The following is a 24,383-nucleotide window of genomic DNA, read 5'->3' as shown; positions in this document are numbered from 1 at the left end:
AATCAGCTAACTTGAGGGTCCTCAGGGACTTGGGTTGGGAACCACTGTGCTGGATAAACTTGCACAGTTGCTAAGGATGCTAACAAACGCATAGTTTCACATTAGCATTTTACCCAACCATCCAAAACAGCAAAAACAGCAAAACAGGCCTTGCTTTGTGAATAAGGGCCCAAATGTCAGGTAGTTCAGGAGCTGAATGGTAACACCAACAGCCTGACTAATCACAAGAGCCAAATGAATCACAACGAATGTTTTGATTCATCAAACCACATAAAGGTGAGTGTAAGTAAGGATGTCTAAAAGGTAAAAATGGGTGGAACAGAGCTTCTTCGGCTCGTACGGATCTGCTGACGACCCCCTAAATGTAAAAATGGCTCCAAAAATGTCTGACAACGACCCCCTGTTTAATCAACTCGCCTCGCGAATCACTGAATCATTTCATCGCCAAGTGAATCGGCTCGGCAAACCGAATCGAACTTTCCATCCCTGGAGCTGAGGCTGGAGCTCGCGCCCCGCCCGCCGCGGTGCGCCATTGGCTGGCTCGCCCACAGCCGCCCCCCCCCCCCCCACGTCCCGCCCACCGCGGCTCGCCATTGGCCAGCTCCGGCTCGCGAACGCCTGGCATTTGAAAGTAACGGAGGGCTGCGCGAGAGGCATTCCAGCCGGGACGGGCGAGAGCTCTGAGGCGGCTGAAGTTGCGAAGTGGCGAAGATGCCGGTGCCAGCTGGGGCTCTGAGGGGTCCGTTTGAACGGACCGGACCGCTTCCGTCCTGAAGCAGCCTAAAGAGAGCGAGGATGAAGCGGGAGGGATGAACTAGGAACGAGTTTGAGGGGAAAAACAAGACCCCGAAATGCTAACTCCGAGTGACGGACGCCACCGCCACCGCCGCCGCTGCTGCTTCGGTCTGGACCTGGTCCTGGTTCTCCTGCTCGGCGCGAAGTGTTTGAGCGGTCGAGGTAAGGGCATGTCCGCGGCTGTCATGTTCCTAATAAGTCTCTTAACCAGGTGTTTAAGGAAGTTCAGCCCAGCCGGTCCGTTCCACCTTAAACGGAGCCATATGGACCCGCTGCACCGTTTAAGGTGGAACGGACAGTTCGCCTGAGCCCCCGCTGGAGGGATGCAACAGGCGGCCGGGCAGCCCTGCAGCTGAGCCCCACCACAGCAATGCGTCTCGTGAGGTGATTCAGTGAGCTGCCCACCTGCTAACCGACTCCTTCGACTCCTTCGACTCCTGCTCAGTGCACTCTTGTGCACTCCAGTGCTGTGGACGTTGAATCAGCTCGTGCTTGCTTTTGCATTTAAAGGACCCATATGCTGTATTTTTTTTTCTTTGCATTGCATTGTGGGTTTATGTACTAGCTTCCCTGGCAAATGAGGCTGTTTTGTACTGCGTTACTGTGCCTTTAAATATGTAAATGAGCTTGTTGTGTTGTTGGAGAGTTGGAGAGGGTAGGTGGAGTTGGCAAGGAGTCGAACCCACGTCTGAGCCAGGACTAGACTCCAAATAATAATAATAATAATAATAATAATTAATAATAAATGGGCGGGGCTAAAGTGCTTAGTAGGCAGCTATTTGTAACCGTGGCCTTGATTGTTTTTGTAGTTAAATGAGCTCTGCTCCGATTGGCTGTTCTGTACGACGCCTTAGATCATTCCTCACTTTTTAAAACTTTGAGGTTTAGCTTTAAGAATGACATGTAAATGAGCTCTGTTCTGATTGGCTGCGCTTTAGCATGCCTCAAACTTCAAAGTGAGTGGCTACAGCTAGGCTGACGTCGGACAGATGTGCGGTGCGATGTTCGCGACATCGCAACAGCGGCCGCCTTCAGATTCAGTCCGATTCCTTGGCGTACGTTCACAGTATGGGCTTGAGCCGCATTAAAGTAGCGACTTTTATTATGTAAGAAAAAAAAGGGGGGGGGGGGGGCAGTGGACGTGACCTCGCCAAAAACAGGGGCTGGTCATTTTAGGTCCTGTAAAGCCGGGCCTTTTCAGCTGTTCCGCTGCAGCGCTTTCCCTTCTCCACTTGGACTAAAGCATCTGAGGCACCGTTATTAAAGCTCTGCCTCGTCCAGAACAGCAAAGCCGGCCGCTCCGTTACCGTACGGCGTGCTGCACACCCTCCAGACATCTCCACGAGAGCGGGACCGGGGCTCACGCTAAAGGGTCAGGAACCGAGACGTCCGCTCCACAGTGCAGGGCTTTTAGTGAGCAGTGAGCCAGGCGGGACCCTGGGGGAAATTTTTAAAAGCCGGCTTCTTCACAATCCCACGCCCCCTCATCCCCTCCCCAAGCCCCCACTTCACCTCCTATCGGCACGCAGTGGCGAACCCTGACCCTGGTCCTCTAACTGAATGGGACTACGTGCATTGCGTAATATATAGTGCGCTCGGTTTGGCCGTAAGGGGGACATTTGCAGCCTCTTATTCCAGTACAGAAGGTGCAAAGCGACGGCATTTGTTTCCTGGCGAGACAGTTCGCAGGTGTTCTGTCGTATTGGGTCCGAACTATGTGAAACTGTGACTGGTCTAATCATCAACCCCCTGCCAGGTCTTCCCGGGGGTCAGCAGGTCAGCACCAGTGAGCTTTGCAGATGTTGGTTTACTGTGCGGTGATGGATGGTGAGATCATCACGGGAGGCGGAGCTAGAGGTTAGTTCACGTTTAATGGACGTTTGAATGACTGCACTGTGCCTTCAGACAGCTGACCGTCCAGGCCACAGGGATATCGCCGGGTATTCCCAATGGATGTAAAGAACCCAGTCATCACTGAGTGCTAGTATCTGTAGACGACTGTAGGTTCGTACACTTGTGGAAAAGCAGCAACGCCACCGCATCCCAAGGACGTTCTCTTGCTGCGGCTGCGCTGTGGGCGTAGGCGTCACGCTTGGTGTTTCCAGGGCTGGACACATTTAGCATGGACACCGTGTGGCCATGTTAAATTCTGCCGATATTTAAAATGCTCATATTGAGCAGAGGGAGTCGGCGAAGGTCGAATTAGGTGCTTTCAGCGAGGAGGCCTGGTTGTTTCCACACCCGCGAGAAAATCCATCATCCGCCGCGGTCCGCGAGCGCGCGGCGTCCATGCTCCGAGGCTCTCCGCTCAAATTTACATTTAAATGAAACCAAACGACTAAACATTCACAGATGAAATACTGTAACAGGTACCGGTAATAAAAGCGCCGCCTTCTTGTTTCTTGGAGGAGCGATCTACCTGAAATTTTCTGTCATTTAGCCCCTAATGGCGGGTAATATACGAGTAGGGCTGTTTTGCCTGCGTGACAATGACTTTCATTTATGCAGAGCCCTGCTGGACGAATGGAGGAATAAATCCGAACATGGACGTATGACCTACAAGTGGGTTTACAGGCCTTATCGCCGCTGTGCTGCTGAATGATGACGACGACGATGATGATGATGATGGATATGGGTGTTGTAACCAGGACCATTAGTCATGGATGAGCTAAAAATAAGGTTGTGTACAGTGCCCCCCCCCCCCTCCCCTCCCTTCCTTCAGTTTTAGACCTCTTTGTCCACGACTGCATAAATAAACCTGACCACAGGTCATCGTCTCCTCATCGGACGTTTCTTCAGGAGAGATAAAGACCCCGTTGTTCTACGTTTCATTAGCCGAAGTCGTACGAGCGCCAGCGCCTGTGCCATCTGCGGTTAAATAACTCTTAGTTCACAGCAGTCATTAGAGTGTAGGGTGGCATCTCCCAGTCCCAGCACTTCATCATGTGCGGCGGGGAGAGCCTACTCCCATTCATCTCCATCTGTGTAGTCGTTCACTCTCCATCTAGCTTAAACACACACAGATGCTCTATCTAGAGTGTCTTAAAAACATGTTGAAAATGTGCTAAGAGGTTGTATCCTAGTGGGGGAGTTAAGGGTGGGGAGGACGAGCCTTCCTTGCCTACCCAGAGAGAGAGCGAGGCCAGTTATACGCAACAGTGCTGGCTGCGGATTTGCTGGGAATCGAACTTGCAACCTCCCGATGATGACATTTAGAACAGTTAGACAGTCGCGCCACCCTCGTGCTCTAGCCGCAAGCTGGCGTTCTAGTCATGTTACAGTGATACGAGGGGTATGTTCTCCGATACAGCAGAGCTGAGGAGTGGCTGAGTTAGAGCTGGGCAGTACGACAATGCTGTGATAAATTTTCGTGGTACACAGTATGCTTTAATTAGTGTATCGTGGGTGTCGTTAGTGCTTTATGAGCACTGATTATCTGCATGTTTCTTTACAAAGAGTGCAGTCAGTCTTATTTTGAGTTATTTTGAGTCTAGTTAGCACGTTAATGGTTCCATCAATAGCACAGTACCCTGTTCCGAGCCTCAAGCAGTATATCTCTGCTCTTGGTTTCACCATTGAATCAAAGCATTGACATGATCCAACAAGCGTAGACCCTCTTGATCCACAGTAATGCATTTCATCTGTCTAGTGTCTCCGCCATCAGCACGCTGAGCTGAGCTCGGCTGAGCTCATGACATGTGACGACGTGATGTCTCCTGAGTGCAGCCGAGATGCAGCAGTGTTTGATGGAGCCGTGACAAACCGCATGGGTTTGTCCACCTTTGTCTCTCCTCTCTTTCTCTCTAGCCCCCCCCCCCAACCGGCTCTGCCCCTCGGCTGCTGGCCTCAGTCCTGCCCTGCCCTTCCCAAGGCTATTGAAGATGATTACAACCCACTGGAAGAGGGCAGAGAAAAAAAATCTAATTGAGTGTGAAAATCGATAAGAAAAATATGAGGAACGTTGCGCAGGATGCTCTATGTGAGTGTGTGTGTGTGTGTGTGTGTGTGTGTGCATTCAAAGGGAAGCCAAGTAGGCTTACACAGGGGACTAATTAAAGGCAGGGCAGAGTTACCGCCTGTAGGTGGCCACGGCATTCAGGAGAGAGGCTTTCGGTAAGGTGCTGCAGCAGAGCTTCAATTACACCGGAGACGTTCATCAGAGAAGGAGTCTGTCTGTATATCTGTCTGTATATCTGTCTGTATATCTGTCTATCTATCTATCTATATCTCTGTCTATGGACGAAAGTATTGGGACACCTACACGTTATGCCCACAGGAGTAGAGTGGAGTCCCCCTCTGCAGCCCTGTCAGCTTCCACTCATCTGGGAAGGCGATTGACAAGATGTTGGGGGGGATGTTTTGCCTTTCAGACATTGATTTGATGGTGGAAGATTTAGGAGGGAAGACATTTCACCAGCTGACCTGTTGTTTAGAACCACCTATTCTTTCACTAATGTGTGTAAAGGCAGGCCGCATGGCTAGGGGCTCGATCCTACACATCTGTGGCAATGAGTGAATGAGCCGCTATCTCTGTGTCTGTGTTTATGTATATTGTTACTGACATGCAAAAACCTTGCATCTCCATTTATCCATTTTCCATTTTTGTTTGTACATTTTGACGACATGTGAATCCAGCAGTTGTTCTTTGCGTTGTATCAGAATTTCATGATGGATGGACCAATAGAAATGCTCCAAAGTGACTTCCATTAAAACTGTTTATTTTTTCTTCGCCTGGGTTGTTGACATTTTGGAGATCTGATGGTTTTGCATGGTTTTGACACTACTTTTGTGTACAGCTATGTTTATATATATATATTTTTTTTTTCTGTCATGGTACGATAAAATATTGTCACATAGCCCAGCTCTAGTCAGAGGTATGTGGCACCTTTTGTGCTTTGCGGACGTGTGCCCGCTCACTTGGCCAAGAAAACGTCAGTCGGTCAGTTATTGGAAATGGGTGTATTCGGGAGTGAAGTGCTGGCTGTGTAATAGTGTGCAGAAGCAGGTGGAGCATGCCACTCTTAATCTCATGCTGTACCCCATGTTGAGCATGACAAATGGGCACTGTATCGCACTGTTCCCCCTCCCCCCTCCCTCCCCCGGAGTTGTTTTCAGCTGGAGCGGTGGACGCTTCAAGGCCAGCAGTGGAGTTGTGCATACGTTGCATCGTCCAGCACGTGCACCAATGGTGTGTCTAGTGACGAATAGGAACATTGTTAATAGATCTGTAAATGATATTTGACCCTGAATGGCCAACAATGTCCAGTCAGACTGTATGTGTGTGTGTCTTCAGCAGGAATGGCCAACAGCTCCTTCATTCCTCATGTCATGGCAGGAGTCATCTCCTGTCAATATGAACCTTCTGCTGTTATCACTGGAGCTCTCCATGGAAATGCTATGTGAATATAATATGGGTGTATTTATATATAGGGAGGTCTTATATACTGCTATATACATATAGCTAACTTACTACGGTGGTATGCTCGTTTCCCTTCCCTTTTGTCGAATCTGTCTATCTCTCCATATGCCTGCCAATCTACCCGTCCATCCAGACAGCTTTCTGATAAATAAATGAAGCTGTCTAATAAATAAATGAATGTGTAGTTTTTCATCTAACTAACTAACCATCCATCCAATCATCTACCTGATCATCTAGCTATTCAGTCACCTATGTATCTGTCTATCCACACAACCATCTACCCTAACCATCCATCTATCCAACCACTTATGTTTCCATCCAACCATCTATCCATCTATCCAGCCATCTACCCTAACCATTCACCCTAACCATCCATCTGTCCAACCACTTATGTATCCATGCACACATCCAACCATCTATCCATCTACCCAATCATCTACCCTAACCATCTACCCTAACCATCCATCTGTCCAACCACTTATGTTTCCATCCAACCATCTATCCATCTACCCAATCATCTACCCTAACCATCCATCTATCCAACCACTTATGTATCCATGCATCCATCCAACCATCTGTCCACCCATCCAACCATCTATCCATCTACCCTAACCATCCATCTATCCAACCACTTATGTATCCATGCACCCATCCAACCATCTATCCATCTACCCAATCATCTACCCTAACCATCCATCTATCCAACCACTTATGTATCCATGCATCCATCCAACCATCTGTCCACCCATCCAACCATCTATCCATCTACCCAATCATCTACCCTAACCATCCATCTATCCAACCACTTATGTATCCATGCATCCATCCAACCATCTGTCCACCCATCCAACCATCTATCCATCTACCCAATCATCTACCCTAACCATCCATCTATCCAACCACTTATGTATCCATGCACCCATCCAACCATCTATCCATCTACCCTAACCATCCATCTATCCAACCACTTATGTATCCATGCACCCATCCAACCATCTATCCACCCATCCAACCATCTATCCATCTACCCAGTCATCTACCCTAACCATCCATCTATCCAACCACTTATGTATCCATGCATCCATCCAACCATCTGTCCACCCATCCAACCATCTATCCATCTACCCAATCATCTACCCTAACCATCCATCTATCCAACCACTTATGTATCCATGCATCCATCCAACCATCTGTCCACCCATCCAACCATCTATCCATCTACCCAGTCATCTACCCTAACCATCCATCTATCCAACCACTTATGTATCCATGCATCCATCCAACCATCCACCCAACCATCTACCCTAACCATCCATCTATCCAAACATCTGTCCAACCACTTAAGTATCCATGCATCCGTCCAACCATCAGTCCAACCATCTATCCACCCATCCAACCATCTAACCATCCACCCTAACCATCCACCCTAACCATCCACACTAACCATCCACTTATGTATCCATGCATCCATCCAACTATCTATCTAACCATCCAGCCATCTATCCAACCACTTATGTATCCATCCAACCATCTATACATCCACCAAACCATCTACACTAACCATCGATTTGCCCAACCACTTATGTATCCATGCATCCACCCAACCATCTACCTATCCAACTATCCAGCCGTCCATCCATCTAGCTAACTGCCATCTAGACCTCTGTCTAACCATCCATGTGTTCATCCTTCATCCATCCCTATCTATGTATCCAGCGCTCCAAACATACAACTATCTACATATCTAACCATCCAACCATCGGTCTGTTCATCCATCCACCCATGCATCCCTCCATCTAACCATATATATATATATATATATATCCATCCATGTCCATTTCATCCATCTGTCTTTTTGCCCATCCGTCAATCTACCTCTACATTGATTTTCTCAGTGCTACTGTATCTTGTCCAAGCTGTGCGGTGTGTGAGTTTGGCCTGTATTACTGTCGGGGGTGGAAACGCTATCTTATACTGTAGAACATGTTGATATAGTATAGTATAGTGGGTAACAGTGCAGCCTTTACCGCAGCAGATAAAGTTCAATTCCCAGGCAAGAACAGCACACTATGCGTGCATACAATATCAAATATGCATGGCAGTATCAGTGAATTTGATTATGTTCAGGAAGAATTTCAAGGGGTGCGAGTAATTGTCTGCGCGTTGATTTAATTTCTAGGGGCGCTAATGTGCTTTTGGGATGTTTTTCTGATTAATGTTATGCACCGAAAAGTTAAACGCCTCTCATTTACATCGTGAGAAACAACCGAGGCCATTTGCATAGCATTTACCTGAGGTGCACTCCATCCAGGCGTTCAGCCAACCACACAGCTATCCATTTATCCAGCCAGCCATCTATCCATCCACTAAACCGTCCAACCATCCATCCAACTATCTACGTATTTAACCACTCTTCCATCCATCTATCTAACCATCCATCTGTCCATTCGACCAGTCGCCCATTACAACCAGGGGGAAAAGGCCAGCGGTTCGGTTTGTCTGGTGCTGCTTTTCTGATCCAGGAGATGAGACAGAGAGACCGCATCAGCGTCTTATTGTCTTTTTCTACAGAGCCTAAAAGAGACAGACAGACAGACAGACTGAGAATGAGTGCGACCTTCACTCTACACACGCTTTGATGTACAGCAGCGTTGCTGGAAGCCACCTCATTTAGTTATTGCAGCCTGTGGGGAGGTGTTTCATTGTCTCGTGGTTAGCAGCATTGTTTTTGTCCTTGGTAAAACGTTCCACTCGAAGATGATTCCGGTTTGTTATGATCAAATCAGCAGCGAGCCTCTCCTGCTTTCTTTGGGTTGACTACACACCCCACCAACAAAACACATGTATATGGGAGTGTCTGAAAATGTGCCTTACGTTGTAGAACTTGTAATAAATACCACAGATAAAAAAGTATCATGATAGAAACTTGTGCTATATAGGGCACCCATACGTACACTGTTACAGTATCCTTGAGTAAAGATCCTTGAGGAACGTGAGAAGGTTCTTCAGTTTGAAACCGTGGAGGAACCTTCAGGAAAACCTTTTTCAGGAAAACCATTTTCTTGACATTTCCACCAAGCACCTCCAAGAGCTCCTGAAGGATCTTTTATCTTAGCCAGTGGATTGATACTGTAAGACATCTGTTGTTCTATAATATTAAAGTACAGCGCAGTGGAGTTTAGCCTGAACCACCATTCAGACTGGATTCTTCAGCTGGACAGAACCTCACACACCTCCTGTGCAGCATTTAAAACAAGCTTGCCTTCAAATCTTCAGGGCCTACGTTTCCCACCATCAACTCGGTGTTAAGGTCATCTTAACTGCCACAGAGAGAGTGTTGATTGTGATGCTCGCTCTACCGTTTAAGAGTTTCGGACCTGTAGCCACTTGCTAAGCTAGCTTCTGCTTAACTAGCTCAGCTACAGCTCCAAAGAGGACCCAGAGCAGCTGCTGCTGACTAACTGTTGGGCTACCGTGTTTTGGACTTGTAGCCAGCTGTCTAGGCTAAACACCACAGCATAGTCCATGTTCCAGCTAACTGAGGCTCACATTACAAGCGTTAGGAGGATGAAGCCTCATACCTGAGAGCACAGAGGCGAGGGAAGGGTGTCCGTGCTCTGTCTTGCAGCTACAACGGGCTGCGGACGACCCCAGGAACGACTCGGCCCAGGGGCGCAGTGTTGGGCGAGTAACTTTCCGCACCGTTCCCGTGTTTACAGACGGTGGCCAGCAGATGAGCTTTTTACAAGGCTACTTTATGAGTGGCTCCTCTTTAGCCAGACGGGCACGAGGCACCTCAGATTTACTCGCTCGCGTCCCGCCGCGTTATTTACGGCACTGTGAAAACTTGCCGTCCTCCCGTAACTCGGTTTATACACGCGCCATAAAAGCGAGCAGGGAAAGCAGCCCGAGGATTTCTCTCCTCGTTTGCGTTGATGTATTTGTTTATTCCCGATCTTTTACAACCTCCCGGTCCTCGCAATTCTCACACGGGAAATGGGGACAAAGAAGGTTTAATACGTAATTCCAGAGCGCCCTGATGTTCAGACAGGGTTTCCCAGGTTTGTTTGTTTATATAGCGATGTTGTTTTCGACTCATTCCTGATTGGTTTTAGGGTTACGGCTACACCAATCAGCCGTAACATCGTATCATTCAGGAGCTGGTTCCAGTAGCACCTGTCAGTGGGGGGGTGGGGAGATGTATGTGGCAGCAGGTGATCAGTCCGTTCTTGAAGGTGTAGAAGGTGCCAAGCGTGAGAATCTGAGACACGATCGGGTCAGAACATCTCCCGAAAACTTCAGGCGGGTCTTGTGGGGTGGTCCTGGTGTGCAGTGGTCAGTACCCACCTATGAAACTGATGGACTCCTGGACTACACCGTGCTTTTATATGGGAAGTGGAGCTTTACGGGATCCACATCTCTTATACAATAGTGGTTCTGCAGCCATACTGACACACACACACACACACACACACACACACAGAAGGATACAGTGTGATGCATAAGCTGCAAATGAGTCTGAACAGACTGCAGCAAGCCCTCGGTCACCTGCCCAGCCTCTCTGACTATGTCGGACATATGGACACAAAGCTGTGTTTGTAAGCATCTACAGAGAGCGCGAGAAAAAGAAAGAGAGGGAAAGCAAGGATGTGTGAGTGCGCGAGAGAGAGAGAGAGAGAGAGCGAGTCTGTAGCCAAGCGAGTCTGTAATTGGTTAATAAACCCCATGTAATCCAAACAAGCTTGTACTGTATGGATCGTGGCGTGCCGGGTTGCGTATGCCGCGTCTGTTCTCGCCTCTGTTTTTTAACTCGAGACTGAATCATGCTTTCGCCGAGTAGTGCACTTACTGTACCGCGCCGCTCCGGTGGGATGGCGTAGGGTTGGATAACAACAGTTCAAAGAGGCGTTAAGTGTGTGTGGGGTGGGAGGAGGTGTAAAACTTTTGATCATGATGGCGTTCATTGATTTGTGCTCTACTTTTTTTTTTCTTTTCTTTTTTTTTTCTTCCAGTGTTCTGTGTTGTTTGTTTGATTTTTCAGTCTTTCCGGAAGCCCTCCGGAGCACTGCCTGTGACCTCTTATGTCTCCTTCAGCTCGTCTGTTTTACATACCCCCGTATCTCTTATTTGCTTTGGGGAGAAGCGAATGCCTGAGCTTTCTCTGTATTTATTTATTTATTTTTATTTTTTTGGGCCCTAGCCTAGAGGTATTTCTCTCCTTCCTCGTTTCTGCTGCTTCCAAGTTTCGATCGCCCGTGCCCTTTTGTTTTGTAGCGCGGCCAAAGGTGCCATACGCGCAGCTTCCAGTAGGCCAGGCCCGCCTCTCACCGACATCACACGCCCCTCGCAGGGTCCCGGCGGGACTCCGAGGTGCAGCTTTGTTGGTTTAACCCACACCTACTCGGCAGTACATGCTAATTCCTCAGCTTTTGAAGCTGCATTTAGGAGTCGGGAGAACTGGAAGAAGACTAAAGAGAAGCAGAACTGCAGTAATCAGGACTAGATATGTTTCGAGCCGGAGCTGGAGCTGGAGGGAGGTAGGGGGTAATACTAACAGTGGTGTGGAAAGCAGACTGGCTTCTATATCATCTATTTAGCGATCAAAGGCTTCATCTAGACTACAGTGCACTGGAAAAAGGAGATGATCCTTGAGGGACTTTTGGAGGTTCTTCAAGGAAAGGTGCTTTGAGGAATCTTCAAGAAAAAGGTTACCTGGAGGTTCCTCCACTGTTCTACACCTCCACAACGTTCCTCATCTGTGAGATGAGTCATTCTTGGCTGATGATGATAATTAACGCCCTGTCGTAGCTGTAGATCAGAGCGTTACACCTGGGTTCCAGTAAGAAATTGGGATTATTGATGATTTCAAGAGCTCAGGTTCAGGTTCATTCATTTTACATGGCGTGACGTAGGCGAACAGCATGAGACGTTGGCAGTTACATGAACAGGCGTAATTACAGCCCGTAATTACAATATCCGCCCATTAATAACGTGATGACATTTCTCCGTTTATCGGTGAGCAATACATCAAGGCGCTAGTCAGCCGCTCCGGCGGCATGCATGTTCGGTGTCCTTCGCGTTGCTCTTATCCACAGGCCGCGATCACTGTGATTTAATGGCATGCAAACAGGGGAAGGCCACATACAAGACAAGACAAGACAAGACAAGTCATCTGTCTGATGCAGTCCGGTGCAGTTAGGTACCTGAAACACAACAGCTACTCTTCAGTCCAGGGGTAGTGAGCTAACGCCAAGGCCAAGGTTCGAGGGAACAGATCTCCTGGAGTTTAGCTTGGAACTCGTACGGCATCGTCAGCTCTGGCCTAAACGCTGCTGCTAATTGCTGTGGCGTTTTATTAGCGGTACGTGGGCTTCGGCATCAATAACGCAGCTGCGCTCATTTAACAGAGTCATTTGTTTGCGTAAATATCTCAATGAGCGGGCCGGCAAATACGAATTTTTGAACAAAGCATAATTAATGGAAACACATTGATTTGTGCATTCAGGGTTCCAATAATTAATGGGGTCCTTTTGAAATATTTATGCCGCCTAGAGTAAGCACTTCATTGAAAGCAGTCAGGCAGAAATGTAAACTGCAGTCCAGCTATTAAATATTAAAAGGAAACCATTAATCTGAGAGCTTGTTTTGTAGCGATGAAGGAACAGGAGATTGATACTGAGCGCAGTCAACGCCGCTGCGTTCATTGCGGCGGCTGATGTACAGCCACAGTGGACTCTTGATTAGAATAGGTAAGGTCACAGGAGGCCCTGTTTTGTAGGCAGCGCCAATCGTGGGGCTTTTTTTTTTTTTAGACCTTGGAAAGAAAGAAGAACAAAAAAAAAGCACTATTGAATTTCGCTTCCTGTTTTCTCAGCGGTCCTTGATGACTTGCTTGTTATCGTCCAGCTGAAAGTGCTTTGACGTACTTGTTATCAGCATGCTGAACGGATCTGTGGTATTGCCGTAGACAATGACAATGGCGTGACATCAAGATTTGCTGTGTACTTTTGTCCGATACAAACGCAGGACTTTACCAGGGAGGCATAGAGTAGAAAAACAAACACACACACACACACACACACACAGAGGTAACCTCTTTATTAATATTTAGCTGCAAATTATGATGCAAAAACTGTTGGGATTTATTTGGTAACTGTGTGTTTGTGGAGACAATTTGTGGAGTCCCACAGGGTTGTAGTTTAGGGCCTATTACACTAAATTGAATCAATTTGTTGCTTTTCTTCTTCTCTTCTCGTCCTACGTACCTGTCCGTAGCTCCCTCTAGCAATGCTTCCAGTAACCGCCTCTTTTCCAACTGCTGCCGATGTAGTATTGCCTGACAGTCAACACACGGTGGGTTTTCAGCTCCGTCACAACAGCTAACGAACGCCTGTGCCGGCCAACATCGCTGTCCAGTTCCTGCTCTCTCGGACTCCGGCCGCTGATGGCAAAGTGGCATGATTCGGGATTCGAACTTGCAACCCCCTGGCAACCCCCTGGCCACAGTAGCTACACTGCATGTTTGTGTACTGTCCCCTTAAAAACATATTACAGCCTCTGTAGCCACATGACTCCACCCCATCCACTTGCTTGATGATGCCAGCTTGCTAACAGCTTAGAGCTCAAGGTTTCAGGGTGGAGCTCGCGCTTGTGGCGTAATGCATTAGTCTTTGTACATAGGCCAGCGCTATATGTCCATACGGCTACGTGCAACCAAACCATGGCGGTTTGGGATGAATACACAACCTCCTTGTTTGCTTGACTTCACAGGAAAATTAGAGCACTGCAGTTTCACTGTCTAAATGCACCACTTCAGGCCAACTTTGCTGCACCAGTTCTTGTTCCTCTGCACCTTTTAGCCCAGCGTTTCTCCTGCTCTCGGTGGGAGGCGTAGATAGCAGGAGAGGAAATTAGCGAAGCTCCGCTGGCTGTGTGATTAAGTCCCGTTGTAAGTATTAGTGAAGCTCAAACACTGCGGGAAGATCAAAATGAAGCAAATGCGACACCCCGCTCTTTGGGTGCCAGCTTATTTTGACTCGGCTCGGCTTCCCCGGCTGCGGTCGCCTGAAATCGCGGCCTGAGACTTATTGCCTCGGCGTCGTCTTTGCCCTTCACGTGACCTCATGAATACATATTGGTAAAGAAGGCTTGAAGATCCTGAAAGCTAAACTTGGACGCGTTGCCAGATGATTGACAGCGATTTGACGGTGTTCATTTCCGAAAACTTAATTACAGGTAACTTAAAAAAAGCTCCTGCTTCTATATGTGGTTCCAGATTAATTTACCACCATGCTCAGCTCATTTCCAGGCAGCGGGATCTATTTCTTGGTCCCGATGCTTCACGTAAGGAAATCATTCAATTAATGTGCAGACCTTGACGAACACTGGCCCAAAACTAATTGCGTTGACTATGTGCTTAACACTATGCTAATCTCCGATAATTTAACAAGGTCTGCTCTGCATAAGAACGCCGCCTGCCTGCCTGCCTGCCTGCCTGCCTGCCTGCCTGTCTGTCTGTCTGTCTGCCTGTCTGCCTGTCTGGCTGTTTGTCAGTCAGTCTCTAACCTCAAAGCTGTAGAACATGGGAAAATAAACCCTGTTGTACATTGTAAGGACAAAAGTATTGGGACACCTGCTTATTCATTGTTTCCCTGGATGAAATCCAAGGTATTAAAAAAGCAAGTGTATCCTGCTTCTGTTGGAGTAACTGTCTCTACTGTCCAGCAAAGAAGGCTTTATAGATTTTGGAGCTGGAGCATTGCTGTGAGGATTTGATTGCATTGAGAGATTATAAGCATCAGTGAGGTCAGGATGTTGAATTTTGCGAAGTAGAAGTCTGTGTATGCACATTTTTTTGGCCAACTGGCTTGTATGTTTGTTACCTAAACATAAAATGCTACTGCCATATTTTTATCGGACAAGGAATTTTAAGAGCCACCGGTAATAGCAAGCAGTAGGATGTTCTTGGCAAGCAGCTCAGTCACATACTTTTTGGGTCTACTAATCAGTCCTGAGCAGCAGTGAGAAGGTATTCGGCTCCATCCAGACCTGTTTCAGCCTGGGTGTATTTTTCAGATGCACACTCTTGCTTCGGTTTAGAGATTTAGATGCCCTAACGTTCAGCTGTAGAACATTTTTGATACAACTTTGAGTTCGGGGCTCCCTCGGCGACAGCAAGCCGTCCAAGTCTTGAGGCAGAGAAGTGCTCAGCTTACTGCACCATGCTTCACAGGTGGGTTGAAGATTGGATTTTGGTTTGCAGTGTTCTGGTTTTCAGTTTAACGAAAGTTGACTGACTATCGGATGGATGTGCTAATCCACGATCAGTACACAGTAGCAGTTTAATCACTACTGTAGTACAAGTTTCTGTAATCGGACTAAATTCTAATCTTATCTGCTTTGTTTGGAGAAACTTTTTAAACGCCTGTTTTAAACTCTGTAGTGTTTTATAATATCTTAAAGTCCAGTCTGACTGACCTCCCTGACCGTTCAGCTCCCAGCTCCCTTAGCGCATTAGCATTAGCCTCCTTCTCGGTTCTGAACCAAAGGTTTTCTCGCTGGTAGAACAGAGCATTTCCACCATAGTTTGGCGTAATTTCACAGTAAAGGATGGACGGGAGAAGAGCTAGATCTTCCCAAATAGATCTAATGTAGTAAAATGTGTCGTTGCAGAACGTTACAACCATCCATCCTCCTCCTTTCCTCTTCCTCAAACTTTACATTTCACCTCCAATTATGCAGCAGTTACCCTCTGCTGTTTAAAGGTACGAACTGTATTTTCTGCACTATTTAAGGTGGAATGGAGAGTTAGCATTAGAAGCTAACTTTAGCTTTTGTTTTGGTTGCTGTTTTTTTGCTTACGTTGAAACATTGTCCCAGATGAACTTGGTCTAGGGTAGTTCCCTAAGAATCCAGGCCTTCGTCTGCAGTAGCTGTCTATTAATAACGTCTAGGGGGCGCCAGATGGCACTCTGCTATAGCAAACCTAAGGATTACAAGTGGCCTTAAAGGCCTTTATACTTTTAAAAATGCCTCGGTCAGCCCCCGATGTGGTAGCTTTCAACAAACACTCTCAACCCAGATGTTCTCAAGTACAGAAGACCCATGTGGGTCTTTAACTCTCACCGTCGAGTTCTTTGTCTCTTAATTGAGGTGCCCTTTTACTGCTCCTCGCAAGACGGCCACATCTATAAACAGAGCTGGGGCTGAATTTTCTCTAAACGTGGTACGATGGTTAGGAGGAGGATGGGGGGTCATGGTGGACTTGAAAGACCAGGGAGAGAGAGCGCCGTCTAGACACCCTGTTGTGCTCTCTCCGATTCCGACTGCTGATGGCAAAGCGGAAATGTCATTCGATACTTTTTAAGATAAAAGGGGACCAGATTTGTATGAATCAGATTCACCAGCAAGATCGGACAGTTCCAACGCTCTCCTCTAGGACGAAAAAAAAAACCCTTCAAGACAACTTAGCTCATGTTGCTGGGGCATTTATAAGACTTAAAAAGGCAAACATCTGTCCAATTACTTTAACATTGGAGAAGGGAGCTTGACTTGACTTATGAAGGTTCTTCTTTAATAGGGGAGAGTGGAGATTCTTACCTCTCATACACCCCACCCCACCCCCTCCAGTCCTTCACGTCCCACTAGCCCCACAGTTTGAATACTAGACCGCACTAGACTCGTCGAAGTCGACAGACCAAATTTTTTTTTTCCTCCACCCGACTCTTGAACATAATCAGGGTTTAAAATTCCCGTAGTGCGTCCTAAAAGTGGCGCAGGTGTCCGAATACTTTCTGGGTCCACTGTTAGTAGGATGGCTGGGGAAGCTAGCGCTGAGAGTTAGAAAGAAAAGGGTGTTTTCACACCTGAAATAAGAGGCAAGGTGAAATTCATGGTGCGAGTTCCTAGAAGGTGTTTCCCTTTGTTCAGGTGAAAAGCAGGAAAGTTAAACACCGGGTGACTTTCCATTCCTTTTAAACAATCTTTTGCCGTATCTTGGATGTGAAGAAGAAGAAGAAAGAAAATCTAGATTAATACTCGCTGTCCTTTTGATGTCTGGAGTTGTGGAATAATTTGATAAATGACATTTTCCAGACCGCGGCTGCAGGCCCGGTATCAGACTTTGATAAATGTTACTTTCCTTGGGTTGTCTTCAGTCAAAGGCCTTTCTTTAAAGGCCACCTTTGTCATCATCACTGCTTGCCTTTGATGAGACCAAACCTGCTACAGTTATTGCGGATGTAAAGGGGGGAAAAAACCACAGAGGTATAAATGTCAGCATGGGTGTTACAGGCGCTCGCCGGTGGATGTTTGAAACGAGTCCTGAGCCGGAGATTTCTGTAGCTTTGTACTTTTTTCAGAACTTTTTTTCGTCTGTGTACTCACGCTAATCCTTAACCGATGTTTATTAATATAGAACTTATAGAACTTTAAAAAGCTCGGGTTCTATACGCTCCTAATAATGGATTGTTCGAAAGGTAACCAAGAGTTACAGAGAGTATTCAAGCCACCTTTATCCAATGCTGCTGAAGTAGGGAAACGAAAAAGGGCTGTTGTGTGATTGACTTTTACAGACTGCCCCAAAACTGGAGAACAGGGGCACAAATGGATTGCTGCAACGGGAATCGCAAGTAGTCAGGTAACAAGTAGACCCCCTGTAGTTGCCCATTCAGAGACTATATTGGATGAAAAGGGAGAGCTAGCAAACCTGGATGAACCAGTCTGCTAAATGTGCCGGAAAACAGTGGGAAATGCTCCACTGGACCAGCAGGAACGTGACCTCACGGCATAACCTCCATATCTCACCGATCCAGTGGTAGGAATTTACACTGGCAAAGGATGTCCCACCAATGGGACCATTGGGGGATCTTCAGTGGTGCTAGGTAAGGCCTTGGTCACCAGGGAGGCAAGTGTGCTTCTGTGCTTCTAACTTGATAATTGTATTCCTGTCTAAAACGCTTGGATTTGAAAAGGTCCAAATATGGCCCTTCTCCTAACTTCAGGCCCATGTAGTACCTTTTGAGAGTACTTTATGTTGTAATTAACTTTACCTGTACTTTCTAACCTTCTAACCACAGACCCCCACTCCCCTCCACCTACCCACCTCCTCAGTAAGGTCAATCACTTTGGGGCGGGTAGTGAAGTGTTTGGGTTTGGAGGCGACTAGCAGTCTTTCAAATGGGCTGTGCTTAATTGAAGCACTTCACTTAAGGTCCGAAGGTGGTCTCCAACTCAACCACTTGAGGTAGAGAAGTGTTCGGGTGGGTTGGAGACCGGCTTCAGACCTTAAGCGAAGTGCTTTAATGAAACTGAGCTCGTTTTGAAGGCCTAGATGGGGTCTGTATTGAAAAGGAGAGTTCCTCCGCTGCTGCAGAGGGTGATTATACAGCAGAATGAGGAAGGGAGCAGGAGTTCGACTGACCAAAAAGCCTCTCCTCCCGAAAGCACACCGCACATTACAATGGAAGATCTGAACTCACATTTGCATAACGCCGGCTCTGCTGGGACGGCTCGTGCGTCGCTGAAGTCGGCTCGGGCCGCTAAAGTCCGCTTTTCCTTCGGGTTATGGCGCAGAGCCGTAATTGGCCCTTTGCGTGCACGGGGCCCCGGCGAGAAGCGCATGTGAACGCAGACGCAATGAGATTCAGATCTCGGGCGGAGAGGCGGCGGGGGCAGGGAGCGATAAGGAGGAGTGATCTCGCAGGGGAGAACAAAGTGCAGTGATTACATTTATTTCCACTGACCGGTTCCCGGAGCTCTGGGGGTGGGGGGAGAGTACCTGTATGGAGCTTCAGGCTGCAGCCCTGCACAGTTCTTCATGAATTATTTCAGGAGGCGGCTCGCTCGCTGCACGCCTTCGGTTGGGACCACTCGGCCGTACATCCGACGCTTTTTCTGTGGTGGTACATCCGACGCTTTCGGCTTTTTGGACGGTGTATAGAATTGAGGATACAATTTGATGGGGTCTCGATTTAGCATGTATTATTACAAGCCTACGTAGCACTACTTGGCACTACATAGCACTTTGAACTGCGGCTAATTCTGTCATGTTAGCAAACAGTCGCCTGTCCTGGCCCTTGAATGGCATCACCAGCAAACTGGCCGGCCAGCTATTGTTTGTCTGTTTCTTTGAAGAACCTTCTACAGTAGGTTTTCCATCCTAGTGAAGAACACCTGTATTCCAACTCCTCCAACACCATGTAACTCTCTTGCAAGCAAGTTCTGGCTGATGTAGGGGAATCAACTGGCAGTGTCAGGCATGTGTTGCTGGGGGGGGGGACGTTCGACACCCTGAACGGTGTCCCAACAGTCCCATCGGTAGGCCTCTACCAACCAGGGACCAACCGCGGCAAATCCAGATGCATGTTCTTCTCGAACTCCAGAGCACATATTAAGTCCAGTCGCTGGATCTGGTCATGTGAGCTGAAAGTTCCATGAGTTCCATTATTTTAAATGAGAGTTTTCGCAGACGTTCGATGGATGTTGCTGCTGAACAGTATAACAGTATAACTCGAACCGCCATGTTGTTTTTTTGTTTTTTATTTTACTCTGGAATCTCTGAAAACCCCACAGTTCGGGCCATGAGGTTCAGCAGACGTGGGGATCAACCCAGCGGTAGATTTATGCACATCTCATTGACCTTTTTCTTGATGATGTATGGTCCTACTAAGAAGGTTCCCTTCAGGCAGATTATTATTATTATTATTATGTAGATGACCGTCAGTTGATAATCACATTTCTGCAGACCTTCTCAGCTTGTTCTTCTCTCTGTAATGAAGAGTTCAAGTCAAGCCTGGCTGCTTAAGCTCTGTAGAGATGAACACTTCTGGTCCCACAGAAGAAATGATCTCTTTATTTATTTTTAAATTTGTTTTTAATAACTTATGTTCACGACTCTCCGCACACCACTCTACCTCTTCCCTCGGCCCAATTAAGTTGTGCCCCCACCCAAAAAAAACGTCCTCTGAACACTAGTGCATTTCTGGTTGCCATGGCAGCCTCCCGCTCCGTTGTCAAGTGAGTGTTGGTTATGATGAGTAATATGTAGCTCAGCTCAGATCATGCTGTGTGTGTTCTCACTTTGATTAGCTCTTTTAAAAGAGCCCTACGCGCAGCAGCTGTTCCAGATACTCTACTCGTGAAGCACCGACCAACGTGGACGAGAAGCCACGCATTACATGGGCGGCGTCACAATCAGCCTCGGCTGGACTTTCACATCACAGAAGCTCTCGTGGCTGTAGTGATACATTGTAATCAGTGACCCTCAATTTGTTAGGAGGGCTGGCTGCTGCCCACACGTCAGAACCCGAAGACTAATATGACCAAGGCTAAGAGGTAGTAGGATAAGCAAATAGCAGGGCTGTGGGACATTTTGTGATTCTCCCTCCGCTCCGGTCCCTTTTCAACCACTTATTTCTAGGCCTCGCTAATGTTCGTTAGCTCCATCAGCCGAGAAGAGACATTTTCTGGTAGTGAGGAAGCTTCTGAGGACTGTATTTAGATACTAACTAGCATCTCGGCTAATGAGAGGAGGGTGTAGTCTTAGGTAAGCTAAGGTTGGGTCTTTGTTGCTTGAAATATTATTGTTAAGGGAAGTGGTGCGAAGACACACCATGGCATTAATGTATGTGTCGAAGTCCGTAACGGCACTGACCTTGTGGCAGCTACCGGCCTCACCCACTTTCGGGGCGATAGAGCTGCTATTGCTATGGCCTCACTTATGTCCATTAGCTGCTTCTTGCCCCTTGTTTTTTTTTTCAGTCGCATCGTTGGGCGTCCGGGCGCAGTGCTTGTGTACTTGTTTACTTTTCAGCTCCATCAGTAGCCTGGACAGATGGCTCCCGGCGAACGTGACAGGCAGGCAAGATGGATACCCCTTCGTTATCAGCAGCCAGTTCTCTGGCACCGTGTCCCGGAGGAGGAGGAGGAGGAGGGCCACCAAGGCACTTTCTAATCGCTGGTGGATAATTCCGAATAAAAGCCGCTCCGGTGCCGTACTGTCTCTGCAGCGCTGGGATCAGCAGGGAGGGGGCAGCGAGCGAGTGACGTGAAGCATTACTGAGCCAAGCTTCTCCCATGACTCAGAAATATTACTGATGTGGAAGGTGGATATCGCTGGCACAGCCCTTTTCCCGTGCCTAATAGAGCTCCGAAACTGGGAATCAGCTTGTGTGGAAGCTTTCGAGGCATTTTCCAGGGCTGGCGGGGAGGAGGAGGTATAATCGTATTAATGACACAATGGCACACCTTTACCTGGAAAATGTGACAGCTGCCTTTGCCTTTTGTGGCAGTTACTGTCACCGCATTGCCGTGTGTTTCACGACCGACGGTAGAAAGGCGGGGGCTAAATCGGCAGTTAGAGGAGGTGCGCTAGCAACAAGGCTAATTTAGTCTGGCTTTCGCACGCGTTCGTGGGAGGTGGGAGGACTGTGAGCGCGTTGGCAGCCGAGCTGGATGGTAAACTTTTTTTTACATTTTTTTTATCAGAACGAAATTCCTCCGCAGGTCGTTTTTTTGGGAATCGGCTTGCGTTTTAAAAGGGGGATTAACTGCGCGGTGGGCTGCAGCTCCACTGATGGGACGGTGCTTTGAGCTAGGAGAGATGGAAGGGCGGTGCAGGTGTCACGAGGCCTTCAGAACAGAACATGGAGTAGGAGGGTGTGTTTAGGGTAGCTGGAGGCCAAACGCCTCAATTTCCACGAGACGAAAGTCCCAGCTCAAGATAAACAGAGTGGTTTGAGTGTACTGAGCGAAAAAAATGACATAATTATTAATAGCAGGTGTTTTTACAAACTTCCTTGAAGATGTCGATGCTTTCGCTTTCAAGTTCTTAAACGTTGGAGGCAGCTGTTGTTGGAGGACTTGGCTTTCAGGCTATCAAATATGGGGCAGCGTCTAGCTTTTGGATATACGTGAGCTTGTATTTGCTCAGGTTAGAAGTGTTGCCATGGCCAGCTTTGGGTCAAGTTTTAAAAAAAATGTTTCCACGCTTTGATACATTGCCCTGACAGTGGGTTACGCTGGGACCGAAATTTTAGCACTGATGAATTGGCTTGGTAAGCTTAAAAGGAGTGTCTTCAGTACCCAGCCCTGGGTGTAGTGCTTTTTTGAAGAGTCCTGTGTTCAGGTAAACATCTGGTCTCACATTAAGACCAACCGTGAAACCGTGACTTCATAACATCGCTAGTTGGCGCTCCAGTGTTGGTTCTAGGCGAGAAGGTTTGCTAACAAGCAGCTATACCACAGAACCCTACCTGCAGTAGCAGGTATCTTCATTATTGGTCACGTAGCTTTTTTTCAGGGCAAGGTCCAGCCTCACTCCCATAACTGGGAAAGATGAGCCTCCTGGAGAGCTCCTCCCTGGAGCTGCATTACATTGCTAATAAAAGGAGGGGGCTAGAGTGATTCCCCAGACTTCAGCTCTGTTTCTCTCTCTCTCTCTCTCTCTCTCTCTCTCTCTCTCCAAAGCTCCATTCTTTTCCCCTATTCTGAACACCAAAAAGAAAGAAATATCAACATGTGCTCTTTTTTATATCTAAGCAAAGCACTACTGTCGCTGCCTCAAGTGCACAAAACAAGCTCTGACAGATAGAATCACTCTCTAAATGATTTATGCAGTAAAGAAAGCATCTCCTCCACATTAGCTGTCACTAGCACTTTCTCTGTGCATTCACCAGCTCGGGCTTTTGTTCCGAAAGAGGCGCGCGGATAGAGCTGATGCTTTTAGGTCACCGCGGAGAGGGTGGGGAGGGGGACGGAGTGAATGAAACCAAATTAAGCTGAATAAAGAGTGTTTTGATCTGTCTTTTCTTTTTTTTTTGCATCGTAGCAGTAGGCTGGCAGGAGGAAGAAAGGCCCGTTTTGCTGCACACCGTGCCTGTCACTCACCGGCGTTTCGTCCGAGAAGCCCGTGCAGTTGGCGGGGGTCTCTCGGGTAACTTTTTATTTCTTTATTTCTTTATTTCATTTCATTTTCCCCCACAAAGATCTCAGATCTTAATTAGCTTGTCAGGACGATGGCTCGTTCGCAATCGGGTGATTATAAAAACTCGGACCCTTCAGACCCCGTCCCAACCATCAGCAGCTGCCTTGCTAAGTAAGTAATGTTCTGACCACCCGCATTCAGCGCACTGTAACTTTGTGCGGAAGGGACACAGGCAAAGTTAGTAAGAGTCGCATGAATAAACAGTAATTAGAATTAATGAGCCTCTTCAGTTGTCTGAAGGTTTTTGCTGCTTGGAAAGCCTAAAATGTGGCAGATCATGTGTAATTTTTTCCCGAATTGTTTATTCCAGCACACCAGCCTGCTGTTGCGGGCATCTGGCAGTTCATTTGAATATTAAATGACCTGCTGCCTCTGTCGGCTAATAAGCCTAGTTTAGGTGTTGATGCGACGATCAACCAATCCCCCCCCGCACCCCCCCCCCCCCCACACACACACACCCACACCCACCCAGACTAATCTATGACCTGTCAGTGGTAAATCGCAAAGCTAACAATCCTCTGTTAATCCATATGCACAACCTAGACTGGGTGCTTCTATTTTTTGAAGGCATCTGATATTATTACTGAGATGTTTGACAGCTTTAAATGTCAAGAGCGGTGAGCAGTCAATAGTGAATATGCCTGAATATGCAAGAGCAAAGCAAGCCTCTCTCTTTTTATATATATTCGTGTGTATGTAGAGAGAATTTACTGGGCCTACGGGCTGCTGGTATTTAGAAATAATTTCCTGCTGCTAATGAGGAGAGCTGTCCTGACAGTCAAATGGGAAAAAAAAACCACTGTTTTCACGCTCCACGCGAGCACAGTTTATGTTGCAGTTCTCTCTGTTTCCTGGAGCGAGCCCTGTCCGGAACAAGCTCCCTGGCCCAAATGAACCCTGGTACTTGACACGGACCAGAAAATCCAGGATTTGTTGAGGAACTCGTGGAACTTTTTGACAGCTGAGAACAAGCCTGCAAAAGGAAAATACCCCCTGAACTCTCTGTATTAATGTTTTATGTAGAGGAGCACCATGAAATCAGAATCACAGGATCATATCATGACTGTTTTTAGAGCAGGCAGATATTTAAGGCTGATACTTAATGTAATGTAGGGGTGGGCGAAAATATCAGCGTATCGAAGTATAGCAATATTATGTTTGGTTCTAGGACATGGCAGCAAACAT

General features: G+C 47.4%; 1 protein-coding gene across 5 annotated transcripts in view; it reads left to right on the top strand.

Moving 5' to 3' along the window:
- The first annotated feature begins 641 nt into the window (after window positions 1–641).
- The window catches only part of unc5db (unc-5 netrin receptor Db), a 169,944-nt gene continuing 146,202 nt past the window's right edge, over window positions 642–24,383 (top strand). For all 5 annotated transcript variants that reach the window (XM_072665227.1, XM_072665225.1, XM_072665228.1 and 2 more), the window contains exon 1: window positions 642–957. In XM_072665227.1, the coding sequence (XP_072521328.1) occupies window positions 852–957 (106 nt within the window). In that variant the 5' untranslated portion in view covers window positions 642–851. The remainder of the gene's footprint in view (window positions 958–24,383) is intronic.

The sequence above is a fragment of the Salminus brasiliensis genome, chromosome 20 (genome assembly GCF_030463535.1).
Source record: "Salminus brasiliensis chromosome 20, fSalBra1.hap2, whole genome shotgun sequence".
NCBI lineage: Eukaryota > Metazoa > Chordata > Actinopteri > Characiformes > Bryconidae > Salminus > Salminus brasiliensis.
This window is presented reverse-complemented; position numbering and strand designations above follow the sequence as displayed.